This window comes from Aquarana catesbeiana, linkage group LG09, assembly GCF_042186555.1.
Source record: "Aquarana catesbeiana isolate 2022-GZ linkage group LG09, ASM4218655v1, whole genome shotgun sequence".
In the NCBI taxonomy this organism is placed as follows: Eukaryota; Metazoa; Chordata; class Amphibia; order Anura; family Ranidae; genus Aquarana; species Aquarana catesbeiana.
The window spans coordinates 300599787-300614296 of record NC_133332.1 but is presented as its reverse complement, the minus strand read 5'-3'; the positions used below and the strand labels follow the sequence as shown (position 1 = coordinate 300614296).

General features: G+C 44.0%; 1 protein-coding gene across 1 annotated transcript in view; it reads left to right on the top strand.

Annotated features, from left to right (window-relative positions):
* The window catches only part of FAM78A (family with sequence similarity 78 member A), a 58098-nt gene extending 47919 nt beyond the window's left edge, over window positions 1-10179 (top strand). Inside the window, exon 3 of the mRNA XM_073600499.1 lies at window positions 5579-10179. Within this exon, the coding sequence (XP_073456600.1) occupies window positions 5579-6107 (529 nt within the window). The 3' untranslated portion in view covers window positions 6108-10179. The remainder of the gene's footprint in view (window positions 1-5578) is intronic.
* Window positions 10180-14510: the final 4331 nt, after the last annotated feature.

The following is a 14510-nucleotide window of genomic DNA, read 5'->3' as shown; positions in this document are numbered from 1 at the left end:
ACACATGCCTTGGCTATGATGCTTTGCTTGGCGGCTGCAGCATTTTTAACTCGGGCTGCAAAGTTTGACAGGCAGCACCTCTTGCCAAACTTGCCTATTGAGATCAATGAGGGCGCACCGCAACTGCCAGTTGTGACATGGTCCAGGAGACTGTAGTAGCGCCCCCTGGATGACTGTCAGATGCTGCTATACTGCCCTCTGAAAAGTGATGCCTTTCAGAAGGCGGTAAGCATTACTCCTTACCTGAAAGAACCCTTACACAAGCAACATGTATTGTTTGCTAACCTCCTTGAAAGACTGGAATCTTAGGGCTTGTCTGGATTGGTTTTTAGAGAACATTTGACAGGCGATGAGGCATTATATTGCTTCCTCACTGCCTGATTTAACCCTGCAAATGCCACACAACTACATGCTTTGCAGGGAGGTTGCAGCATGGCCCCACAGACTTGCACCGGTCGCAGTCGGCAACATGCTTTTTCATTTTTTGTGGTATATATACAGCTCAACCACCTGGTGTTACCGTCCCCTGGCCACTTACAGTCAGGTCCATAAATATTGGGACATCGACACAATTCAAATTTTTTTGGCTCTATACACCACCACAATGGATTTGAAATGAAATGAACAAGATGTGCTTTAACTGCAGATTTCAGCTTTAATTTGAGGGTATTTACATCCAAATCAGGTGAACGGTGTAGGAATTACAACAGTTTGTATATGTGCCTCCCACTTTTTAAGGGACCAAAAGTAATGGGACAATTGGCTGCTCAGCTGTTCTATGGCCAGGTGTGTGTTATTCCATCATTATCCTATTTCCAAGGAGCAGATAAAAGGTCCAGAGTTCATTTCAAGTGTGCTATTTGCATTTGGAATCTGTTGCTGTCAACTCTCAATATGAGATCCAAAGAGCTTTCACTATCAGTGAAGCAAGCCTTCATTAGGCTGCAAAAACAAAACAAACCCATCAGAGAGATAGCAAAAACATTAGGTGTGGCCAAATCAACTGTTTGGAACATCCTTAAAAAGAAAGAATGCACCCGTGAGCTCAGCAACACCAAAAGACCCGGAAGACCACGGAAAACAACTGTGGTGGATGACCGAAGAATTCTTTCCCTGGTGAAGAAAACACCCTTCACAACAGTTGGCCAGATCAAGAACACTCTCCAGGAGGTAAATGTATGTGTGTCAAAGTCAACAATCAAGAGAAGACTTCACCAGAGTGAATACAGAGGGTTCACCACAAGATGTAAACCATTGGTGAGCCTCAAAAACAGGAAGGCCAGATTAGAGTTTGCCAAACAACATCTAAAAAAGCCTACACAGTTCTGGAACAACATCCTATGGACAGATGAGACCAAGATCAACTTGTACCAGAGTGATGGGAAGAGAAGAGTATGGAGAAGGAAAGGAACTGCTCATGATCCAAAGCATACCACCTCATCAGTGAAGCATGGTGGTGGTAGTGTCATGGCGTGGGCATGTATGGCTGCCAATGGAACTGGTTCTCTTGTATTTATTGATGATGTGACTGCTGACAAAAGCAGACAGGATGAATTCTGAAGTGTTTCGGGCAAAATTATCTGCTCATATTCAGCAAAATGCTTCAGAACTCATTGGACGGCGCTTCACAGTGCAGATGGACAATGAGCCGAAGCATACTGCGAAAGCAACCAAAGAGTTTTTTAAGGGAAAGAAGTGGAATGTTATGCAATGGCCAAGTCAATCTCCTGACCTGAATCCGATTGAGCATGTATTTCACTTGCTGAAGACAAAACTGAAGGGAAAATGCCCCAAGAACAAGCAGGAACTGAAGACAGTTGCAGTAGAGGCCTGGCAGAGCATCACCAAGGATGAAACTCAGCGTCTGGTGATGTCTATGTGTTCCAGACTTTAGGCTGTAATTGACTGCAAAGGTGCAACCAAGTATTAAAAAGTGAAAGTTTGATGGATGATTGTTAATCTGTCCTATTACTTTTGGTCCCTTAAAAAGTGTGAGGCACATATACAAACTGTTCCTACACCGTTCACCTGATTTGGATGTAAATACCCTCAAATTGAACCTGAAAGTTTTCAGTTAAAGCACATCTCGTTCATTTCAAATCCATTGTGGTGGTGTATAGAGCCAAAAAGATTAGAATTGTGTCGATGTCCCAATATTTATGGACCTGACTGTATGTGCACAAGCCCTCATAGACATTGATTGATTGATCAGAGAACAATAAAAACTTGACACTTCAGCTCTCAGAAATCGTAGGGAAGCTTGCCATTACGATACAAATATTAAGGCCACTGAGCAACTGGGGCTGGATGGTTAAAGTGGTGTGGCCCCTTCTCAGATCGGAGTATACAGTACTACACAAACAACAGAAAGGGCGCCTAGTGCATTATCTCCAGCACTATATTAAGGGCACTTTCACACTGGGGCAGGCGGCGTCGGAGGTAAAGTGCCGCTATTTTTAGCGGCGCTTTACCGTCATTTTTGCGGTGCTTTTTGGTCACTAGCGGGGCGCTTTTAAACCCCTGCTAACGGCCGAAAAAGGGTTAAGAGCACCCACAAAGCACCGCTGCAGCAGTGCTTTGCCGGAGCTGTCCATTGATTTCAATGGGCAGGGGCGCTGTAGGAGTGCTGTTTACACCGCAGATGCTGCTCGCAGGACTTTTTTTAGCGTCCTGCCAGCACACCGCTCCAGTGTGAAAGCACTTGGGCTTTCACACTGGAGTGACAGGAGAGGCGCTTTGCAGGAGCTATTTTTAGCGCTATAGCGTCTCAGTGTGAAAGTAGGATAGGGGTATGAAATAGTACATGTTATACTCAAAAAGCAGAATGGAATGGTGTCATATCAAGATACAGAGTGCAGAGGTCTGTTCTCCAACCTCTTGGAGGTATGCAGATGGCAGAGCTTTGCTCTGAAGAAGGGGGCTAGTCCCCTGAAACGCATCTGTAGCAAGTGTCCCGCACTTCCCGCCAGCTGCTGCCGGAAATGACGCAGGCTCTCACAAGGGAGAGAAGCCCATCTGCCCCTGCAGGGTGATTCCCCCTTCCCTCTTCCTCCCATTACACTGTGTGTGCGAGCAGCCCTCGCAGATAGACCGGCCGCCCGTTCTGTTCCCTCCCCTGCTTCCCTATTGGCAGGTGGAGGGAACCAATGAAACTTGAGGAGTACTGCAGCAAAGCATTGTGGGACATGTAGTCCCAATACAAATGGCCACATAACAGTCCATAGGGGGGCAAACTACACACCTCAGCATGCACACAGACCAGGGAAGTAAATGGCCCGAAGAGGCTGCCTGGGAGCAGGGCAGAGACCTCGAGGCAAGGGAGAAGATCAGACCCAGGGGACAAGCGCTGCCCCCCCTCGGCGTGCCGTTCTTCCCACAGATCCACGGCCGGTCAGGGACATCTTGCCTGGGAGTGGGATCCAAGGTGCATTCTCCAGGTGCACCTGTACACACGGCGTGAAGCGTTTTGATTGTGAGGTAGCCAGTCAGGCTACCTGAAGAGCCTGCCTGTTCTAGGACACTTTGTTTGGGCCACAGGATAGGTGAGCACTTTCTCATTTTACAAAGGATACAGAGTCACTGCATGCAGACAACATTGCCTATTTTGCCTAAACCTGTAGTCACAGTGTCCGCCCTGCTACCCGAATGCTGCCAGCATATTGCATGTTCACTCTACCAACCAGAATATCTAAGTGCACCAACTAAAGTGGGTAGCAGAAGATTCAAGGCCTTCTTCCAAAGGAACTGAAGTTACTGGTGCCATACGGGCACACACACATACCCAGGGCTCGGTATATGCAATGTATGAGGGGGGTAATCTGAACTTGGAAGTTACATTATTGAACGCTGCTATAGGTACAGTGTTTATGGTTTTCTGGGCCTGTGAAGCCACGGGACAGAAGGGAGAGATCTGCCATAAGATAGGGTCATTCCTCTGCTCTCCTCCTGCCTGCGCTCATACACCCCAATTCAAATAGAGTGGTGGTCAATCTCTTACAGTGTCTGCTAAATTGTAATCTGGCAATTGTTAGTTTGCTTCTGCTCTCGGGGTTATTTGTCTTGAGGAGTCCCCTGAAAGCAACAAGATAGTACCATAGAGTTCTAATGCTCTTGATTCTTAGTCATTATTACACAGTTGACTTATTTGAGATATATTTGTCTACTGTTCAGCTATATTGCTTCTGTTTGTTTCTATTTTTAAGAAATTGCACAGTAAAGACTATTTCTGTGTTTTACTACAACGTGTGTCTTTTATTGGTGGTGTTCGCATTAATATCATTGCAAGGTGTGCCAGAGGGGCTGAGACTGTTTTTTGGGGTTGAGAGGCAGAGTACAGAACCAAATATACTCAAGTGGCTCCTCGCAGGAAGGGTAGTGCTACACGTTAATACCTGTTGATTTAGACAGCAATCTTGTGCGCTGCTAACTTTCTATGCTGTCTACTTGTGCACAAGGAGAGGTTGTGGAGATGAGGCGGGGGGGGGGGGGGGATTTAAGGTGATGTCTGTGTTCTTTGTAATCTACCAAAATTAAGTAGGTAGGGCTGACAACACATGCTTTGGAATTCAGAGCTGCGTTGTCATGTCAAAGAGGAATAGTTTTTTTCTGTACTTGAAGTGTGTTAAAATAGTAAGTCATGAGGAAGTGTGCTTGTATTCCATAAATGTACAAAATTTTAAAATGTTTGTATTTTTATCTTTTGCCTTGACATACACTTTAAAGTAGAATTCTCAGTTTACTTTGACTACAGTATACTACAGCACACACAGTGGATGCATCGGTTAGTAATGTACAGTAGTTTGTTTGGTCCAGCCTAGACCAAACAAACTATTTTCTTTACTAATTGATACGGCCGCTGTGTGTGCTGTAGCATTAGCTACATAGAGTATGGGGTGCTGTGTTCCGCAGCAGTAGAGGCAACATCCTATCTGCTGCTGGAACTAAATTGAGTTGGCTTGAATGGAGAAGCCTTGAATTCAGGAGCAGCCTTGTATTTTTATCAATGAATGCAAGGCTTTCTCTGATTAGCCAAGGTGAAAATCATAATGTCATGTATCTGCCTCACCTTGGCCAAAGAGAGAAAGGGTTTTCTCCTGAATGACAGAGAGGTAATTGGGCTGACTCAATTTAGTTGCAGCAACAGATGGGAAAGTGCACCATACTGCTGCCAGAACACAACGTAGCTCACTACAGTTTTGCGGTACCAATAATAGATTGTTTGGGCCACCTTGGCTCAAACTATTTAAAGTCAAAGTAAACCTGGAATTCCATGTTAAACCTCTGGTAAATTTTTATTACTAACTGTGCCCCTGTTGGGTTCCTCAAACTGCGACTTGAAGGGAGGCTGAATTCCCCCTGGGGTTACACATACAGCATTATAAACTCTGCAGAGGTTCTAACCTTTCCACGCCCTATCAAAAACAAAATTTAAGATGTTTTGGCTGACGTTTCACTCGTTTAGAGTGAGTCAGTTAACTGGACAATGGTGATCTAAAGCTTGCATATGTTTCCAGAACCTCTCCTTTTTTGAAAATACAGGTATTAAAGCCTTTCACTAACAATGTTCTCTTGTTTTCAGGTCCAGCTGGGAACTGCCAGATCTGGAAAATGGTAAAATCCCAGCAATTAGTGACTCAGATGGAGTCAACTACCCCTGGTATGGCAACACTACTGAGACCTGCACTGTTACTGGCCCCACCAAAAGGGACACCAAGTTTACCGTCAGTATGAATGATAATTTCTACCCAAGTGTGACGTGGGCAGTGCCTGTTAGTGATTCCAACGTGCCTATGTTGACGGGCATCCGGAGGGACCAAAGTTTTACTACTTGGTTGGTGGCCATCAACATGGCCAGTGGTGAACTTGTTATCCTACATACCATCAAGTGGAGGATGAAACTGGAGATTGATGTCAAACCCACCTTACCACTGGGACAGCGCGCCAAACTGCAGGAACCCTGTGGCCAGGAGCAACCACAAGTGCTCAACAAAAATGAACCCATCCCTCCTAGCGCCCTTGTGAAACCGAATGCCAATGATGCACAGGTCCTTATGTGGAGGCCAAAAAACAAACCGGCAGTAGTTGTGATACCCCCAAAACGTCGGTGAATCTGAGAAAATAGATAAAAGCTGCTAATAAACTTGTAATAATACCAAAAAGAGGAAAGGTCAAATAACTATTTTTGCTTTATTGCATCCTTGGGTATCACTGTGTTATTTTTTTACGAAAGAACACTGTTACATGGCTGAATTACAAGGAGGTATATCAGGAATGCACAACTTATGCAGATACCTTCTCAGACTTTCAACCAGCTTTCACTGACCTTCATTTAAACACTGTTGTTACATCTGTACTGGATCCATTTCATTTCAGGTTGGATTTATGATCCAAAATGTTACACATCTGCTCTGGGCTTGAGCCTTCTAAGTTCTTCTTGAGATTATTTTTTCATTAGGATGTGTTATTTATGAAGAATCAATACCTCCAACAAACTTTCTTCTTATGGTTTGAAAGTTGCCAAAATGTCTCCATTACCCCATTGCCCCTAAAAGGCACTTTTTTTGTGTGCTGCCTTTGTTTGAAGGATTACAGACTAGTTTTGGTGACTGACAAGCTGACAGAATATACCATATTTTTTGTGACTCTGCAAAATCGCACCGGCTTATTGTGTGCAGTTGGGCTCTTTTATGAAAAACAAATGAACATATACGTTGCCTGTAGGATCCACTCCTGCACTATCAAAACAGAACCTGATTGGTTGCTATGGGCAAAGCCTCCACTGGTTTGCTCCTTTTTTATTAGAAGAGTCCTAGATAGTAAAAAGACAAACTCAGGGGTAGAATAGCTAGTAGCCTAGCTACTGAAGGGATATACCTGCATTGCTGGCCAGTGCTCTTGTATTTCTTTATCAGTACAGCTGCTTTTCATAAAAAGAAGAGCTATGGTACATATTGTAAGTCTTCTTTTAACAAAAAGTGATTTGTTATTAGAAAAGAGCTTCAAGAGTTTCATATGGATAGGTCTGTTCACAATTGATAAAGTAACTTTGTACAGATACCATAAAGATCAATCACCTTCTGGCTACTGATAATATTCAGGCACACTGGTGGAAAAAAACTTCTTAGGGCGTTGTGGCTCTATTCTACTTCAAAGACTTGTACAGGCCATCAAATGAGCCATGTGGTATTGTAGCTTAGGCTGGAGTCACCATATGAAGAATCCGGTAAGTGGTACAAATTAGGTCACCACGGGTCAGAAGGAGGAAGCAACCAGGAAATAAAGAGACACTTCCTTTGCCAGAATCTTGAAATTATATAAGTAGCCAGCAGATGATTAAGTCTATCTACAACAACTCACTGTGTTATCAGCATAGAATGCTTAGCAAGGCGATGAACCTGCTGGGTTATCCGTTTTGAACAGACTTCCCATTTAAAGTGGTTGTAAACCCTTACATATACCCATGACTGGCCTCAGGTGATACACAGAGATAAAACAAATTATTTTACATAAGTTGTACCTATTTATCTACAGTCTTCTCTTCTCTACACCTGTTCAAAGTGCTAAATGTATAATGCTTTTCTGGGAATTCACAAAAAAGGGGATGGAGAGCTGAAATTACACGCTGCAGAGCTCAATGAAGATAGCTCTGAGAGATGGTTGGGGGGGGGCACAACCTCCTTCACCCAGCTCACAGGAACAGAGCTGATGCTGTCAATCTGCTGGAGGTCCCTCCCCTGTCACCATTTTTCTCTTGGTGTCAGGAAAACTTGTCAGAAGTGATTCATGCTGATAGCAGAGGAACGAAGCAGCAGACAGAAATTACACCTAGTGTTCTTAATTGAGACAAGTACACATTATAGAGGGATATGCTTTGTTTATATTTCATGTCTGAGGTTTACAGCCACTTTGAGCCTTTGAATGCAAATTAAAGGTTACTCGCCTAATGTGGTTTACACAAATGGTCTAAGGAACTGCACACCAGCACATTTTAGGTAATCCTTAAAGGTGTTTTCTGAGATGGACAAAAATGCCACAATCCCTCTCCTTCCATATATTACAGAGTGATTAGAAACCAAGAATTCACATTTTGCCTTCATGGCCAATGAAACTTGATATTTTGCCATGGTTATGGGGATGCAATGACCCGCCACCACTTCCTTTATATCCCAAAGGCTGATCTAAGTCCACTTAGCAAACATAATAAGAAGCAGGATAAGGGGTTCTGTCTCTCAAAGTAATAAAAGAGGGTAGTAGTAGTAGTGGGGTAGTATAGAGAGTTCTTAAGAAACTGTGATAAGTGAAGCCTGTTATACTGTAGAAAATAGAAGTTCTCCTTGGTTATCTCCATGTTGACTGTTTTTGAAGCTGAATTCCAGGTAGATAGTAAAAAACACCAACTGATAAAGTTATGCCATTGTATTTTAAATGCCGCAATAGACATGTGCAATTTGTTTATTTCCGAATTCGTTTTTTAACAAATTTCAACAAATTTGTTAATTCTTAAATATCCGAATTAACGAAAACCTGTTTAACTAATTTTTCTGAATATTGGAAAATCCAAATACTCAAAAATTCGAAAATTTGAAATAATAACTAACTAATAATAACTTAAAGCGTTTGTTAACCCCCCCCTCCCCCCCCCCCCCAAAAAAAAAAGATTCTGTTCCTTTCAAGCATGTTACACAGCAGAGTGCTTGTGCTGTGTAATTTGGCCCCCTGTAACACCTGTAATGCCTGGCTTATCCTGCCTGGCTATCCCCTCCCCTTTGCAAACAGACCACAATAATCATGGCTGCTGAGCCCTGGTCTGTTTGCGTGCTTCCGTGTCTCCTCTGCCCTCCTTCACCCCCTTCCCTCTCTGCGTGGGTTAACAACCACTTTTACTATTACTAGCTATTAAATTATAGGTATTGTAATTTCCCTTCAAATTTGGCTGTCAGTGAACGTAACGAATATGAATTTCTCCAAAGTTACGAAATATCAGAAATAACGAATGCCGTATCTAAACTAATGGAACGTAACAAATTAATAATAATAAATAACAGTAATAATAACAACTTTTTATTATTATTATTATTTATTATATATTCGTTCCGTTCCATTTGTTTAGATGCGGCATTCGTTATTTCGGATAATTCGTATTCGTTACGTTCACTAACAGCCAAATTTGAAAGGAAATTCCAATACCTATAATTTAATAGTTAGTTATTATTAGTTAGTTATCATTTAGAATTTTCGGATTTTCGTTCTTTCGAATTTTCGGATTTTCTTACCTATTTTCAGATTTAAACATTTTTGGATTTTCGAACTTACGAATTTCCAAACTTATGAATTGCGATCATAACGAATGACCCAAAAAACGGGGAAAAAAAAAATGAATGAAACAAAAACGTCTATGCACGTCTATGCAGCAAGTATAAATATCTTACTTGCTTTCAGCCTCCTGTACATCAGCATCCAGACTGGGAGAGGTGGCGGCAGCACTCTAAGCCAATCAGGTGTCCTGCATTTACATCTGCTGTCAAGGAACATGCCGACAGGAGGAGAAGAAAGATAACCTCCTCAGTCTGTTGCTGCGCCTTAACTGCCCAATCACAGGCAGGGAACCTAGCTGTATTGCTTAACTACAGCCAAGGACAGTCCATTTATGTGTAAATCCCAGGTATGGATGGACAGAAAAAAATAAATCTTTTGCATGGTAAGACATTTCCCATGTCTGCATTTTAACTTTGTATTTAAGTGTTTGCCTGGAGTTCAGCTTTTAAATGTCTCACTTGCTGGGGAGAAATTTTCAGCTAGAGAATTATGAAACGAGCTGCTTGTTAACAAATATTTGTTATAATCACATGCACTCTTTATGCTGTAAATAGTCAGTGAGTACATACAAACTAAGCAAATGTAATCACCCAGAAGCCTTTTCATCCTCTCAATTCATGTAGCTGGTGTGACAGTACTCTTGAAGCTGCAGGTTTGATCTTCTCTAAAAGCTGCATTATGCAATGCTTGTGAAACTGAACTGAAACTTCCATATTACTGTACTTGTGAAACTGCACAAATGGTAAATTCACAGAAATGATGAGCTTTCTAAATAAAGAAAGGAAAAAAGTACAGGTCTTTGCTAAAAATTGAACCAGAAAGTGCTGTGATGTGCTAAATTAAAGGGAAATTACAGTCTCCTAAGTGAGTATGTATAGTGAGTTATTATTGTACAGTTCTGCTGACAGTCATTTTTGAGAAGACTTTCATATCTCTAGGGTCTTATTGTTCCATATTTTGTTCATTATAGTTCATAGATTTGTAAATGCTCCCTCTAGTGGTCATCAGTATATCAAAGAATTTGATTAGGACTCCATGCACACTGAAGCTCATAAACAGGCGTTTTTGGGAGTTTTTTTAACAGCCCATAAACATCTCTCTATGTTATCCTATGTGTCCATGCACACATGGACGTTTTTGGATGTTTATCAGCAGTGGAGTTTATGGGCTGTTTTCTGAACACCATAAAATTGCATAAAAGGAGTCCTTTTACCTGACCACAAAAAACGCCAAACGCTCATAAACGTCGATGAACGCTCAAAAACATGGCTCCCCAGCGTTTTTTAAAGAGGAAGTAAACCTTGATGGGTTTTACTTCCTCTTTTGCTCGCTGCTGCAGCCTGCAAATGAAAAGCATAATGGGCTAGTATGCATCGCATACTAGCCCATTATGTGCCACTTACCTGCAAAAGAATCCAGCGATGTCCCCTGTGTGGGCAGCGTCCATCTTCTGGCCCTCTTCCTTCCGGGCCATGGACTCCGGCTCTGTGATTCGCCGGAGCCGCATGACGTCACTCCCGCGCTTGCGCAAGGGAGCCACAATTAATGGTATAGGCTAGGGAAGAAACAGCACTTAGCTTTGTTTCTTCCCCGCGCATGCGCCGTTGGAATTTACGGCGGACTACAAGTGAAATATCTCCTAAACGGCGCACGTTTAGGAGATATTTCCACTACCTATAGGTAAGCCTTATTCTAGGCTTACCTATAGGTAGAAGTCCAAAAAGTGGGTTTACAACCACTTTAACGTTTTTCATCCATTGAAAAAAAAAAAAACGCTAATAAACGCTATTGCAAAAACGTTAAAAAACTTTGAAAGACTCACTGCAAAGCTACTGCCATTTTTATAACATTATTTTAATTTCCAGTGTGCCTGGAGCCTAAAGCTCATTTCACACTGGTGCACTTTTGCCGCACTTTTCCAGAGCAACAAAAGGGCATGAAATCTATTCCCAGATAAATCAAATCCTATGTAACTGTTTACACTTCAAGTGCGCTGCACTTTGAAAAGTCCTTTTATGCTGCATCTTTGGTGCAGTTTTTCAAAAGGGCACCAAAAAGGCACCTTCTATTGTAAGTCAATGGAAACGTATCAAAAGTGCATCAGTGTGAAAGGGCCCTTAAAGCGTTTGTTACCCCAACATTTCATATTCCTGATATGTGCCTGCTGTACCATGTACTTGTATGAGAAAGTATCCTGTTCTCTTTGTATTGCTTCTTTTATGTGAAATAACTGGTGTTCCTGCTAGTTCCCTTGCTTTCCTATTAAAAACTGACCACACTAAGCAGGGAAGCTCAGCATAATCAGTCCTCTAGCGGTGCTGGGAACACAGCCAATGATCAGACTTGTCCTGACACATCACACCTACACAACCTTTCACTGGAAAGCTTGGTGTGCTGCTGCTTCTCCTCCCCCAAGCTCTTATGCAGCTGAGAACAGAGGGAATGTGATCATTTATAGAAAGGAAAAAAGGTATTTATAATGTTTTTTTTTTTTTTATATCTATACAAAAATGTTTTGCCTTTCATTTCCATTTTAAACATAATGGTCTTTGATCGTTTACAATCACATTAAGTCCAACTCCACTTTTTAGAAAAATGAGTAAACTTCAGCTGGCCAAGATGTTTAAAAATAAAAAAAAGCAGCTTTGGCTGCAATACTCACCTCTTGGGTGCTCACCACTGCTGGCTGTTGCTCCTCCTTGGTTTCAATGACCCCCCTCAACCCACTTCCTGTGAGCCCTGGCTATCATAGGCATGTCCCCCTGAAGAACCGCGTAATGCCAACCAGGGCTCACAGTATTGCTGGACATAATGACATGGGTGCACCAACCTGCCCAGGAGTAAGGACCACCATCAAAGAAAAGGTAGGTTCTATAATGTCAACAGACAGGTCAGAAGAATTCTGGAAAAAAGTATAAATGTTTGATGTTTACCAAAAGTAAGGTTGAACTTTAACTATCTTGCTTTGAGATAAACTTGGTTAGCCTTATAGGGCAGAGGTGGCTCTCTAATTAGGCAAATTAGGCCTCGCACTCCCAGGGGCCTCGCGGCCGCCTAATTTGCCTGGCATGTGTGGGAGTTGGAGGGAATGTCCCCCAATTGGTGTCCCCAGGGCTATCTCTCTGCCCGCTACTACTTTTACCCCTGCCAGGGGGCTGACTGTTCACTTCAGCACTGCCGGAGGTGACATCCCAGGGTCAGTGGGTGGCTCCATGTACTCCCCTCCCCCAAATCCTCCCCTTCTGCCGGGCTCTGTGGATCTCCTGCCATCTGCAGAACCCGGATAATGCCAACAGCGGCTGTGCAGCTCTCACACCACTCTCCGAGATGGAGGTCTCTAATGGTGCATCGGGGAGACTGTCCGCCGCCGGAGCTTCCAGGTACAGAATGATGACGGTCCTGCCTGATACTGACACATCCTGTGACGTCAGCCCTGACCGAGGGGGCTACGATAATCACTGCTGCCAGGCGCCCTGTGCCTTACATCCCACCCCCTGTCATCTTCATCGCCCCTGCACCCAACTGCCAGCCTCCCACCACCCCACCCCCTGTCATCTTCACCCCCCCTGCATCTGTCTGCCAGCCTCCCACCACCCCTCCCCCTGTCATCTTCATCCCCCTGCACCCGTCTGCCAGCCTCCCACCAGCCCATCCCCTGTCATCTTCACCCCCCTTCACCCGTCTGCCAGCCTCCCACCACCCCACCCCCTGTTATCTTCATCCCCCCTGAACCCATCTGCCAGCCTCCCACCACACCATCCCTGTCATCTTCATCCCATTGCACCCATATGCCAGCCTCCCATCACCCCACCCTCTGTCATCTTCATCTCACTGCACCCGTCTGCCAGCCTCCCACCACCCCACCTCCTGTCATCTTCATCCCCCTGCACCCATCTGCCAGCCTCCCACCACCCCATCCCTGTCATCTTCACCCCCCTGCATCCGTCTGCCAGCCTCCCACTACCCCATCCCCGTCATCTTCAACCCCCTGCACCCATCTGCCAGCCTCCCACTACCCCATTCCTGTCATCTTCATCCCCCCTGCACCCATCTGTCAACCTCCCACCGCCCCACCCCTGTCATCTTCATACCTCCCGCAACCATCTGCCAGCCTCCCACCACCCCATCCCTGTCATCTTCATCCCCCTGCACCCATCTGCCAGCCTCCCACCACTCCATCCCCTGTCATCTTCATCCCCCCTGCACCCGTCTGCCAGCCTCCCACCACCCCACCCCCTGTCATCTTCATACCCCCTGCACTCATCTGCCAGCTTCCCACCACCCCATCCCCTGTCATCTTCATCCCCCTGCACCCGTAATTGTAAGAGTAATTGGTTAGAGAAAATTCTAGAAACAGTGAATTCATAGTTCATAGGATTTAAGGTTCTTAATATATGCAATGTATAGTTATTTTTTTATTGCTTTAATTATTTTTCCCATTTTGGGCGTGAGTGGGGCCTCATGTCTAAGATTTGCCTAAGGCCTCACAAAGCCTAGAGCTGCCTCTGACTGAGGGGTCTTAGCAGTGAGGCACTGTCACTGTGCAGTGCCTAGTAAAGGAAACCTGGGAGGTCAGAAGTAAGTTTCAAGCCATCAGTTTTAAAGGTACAAACTCCAAGGCTGTCGTCCTGATCCTGGTATTACTACCTAGTGAGTCACTGGCCTGGAACAAGCATGCAGCCAGTGAAGTCTAAATGCCTACCTTTGACCTTGTTCAAGTCAACAGCGTCAGATCAGACAACTTTATTCTCACAGGCTCCTTTTTTAGCAGAGCTTGCATAAAAAAATAACTGCCTCCATGTTCATATATATGTACAAGCTGTGCACCCAAACATGTTTTTATAAAGCAGTAGTACACTTTGATATGATTATTTACATACTGATTATGTAAAAGTAAACCACTTTAATCTTCCTTTTCAGTAATACTCCCCTTTCCCTCTCTCTCTGCCACCAGAAGCAAGGGAACCTGCCATGTTTAACCACTTCAATACTTGCCACTTTCACCCCCTTCCTGCCCAGGCTTGCCTTGCTGACATCCCTTCTGGCTCCAGATCCTGCTTGCTGTTCCACTACATTGATCCCTGACTTCTGGCTTGGCTGACTATCCATTCCGGTTACCGAACTTTGGCTATGTTTTGACTACCTTTGTTCTATTTACTTTTATTATTAAACAAGTGTGATTTAACTGTACTTCT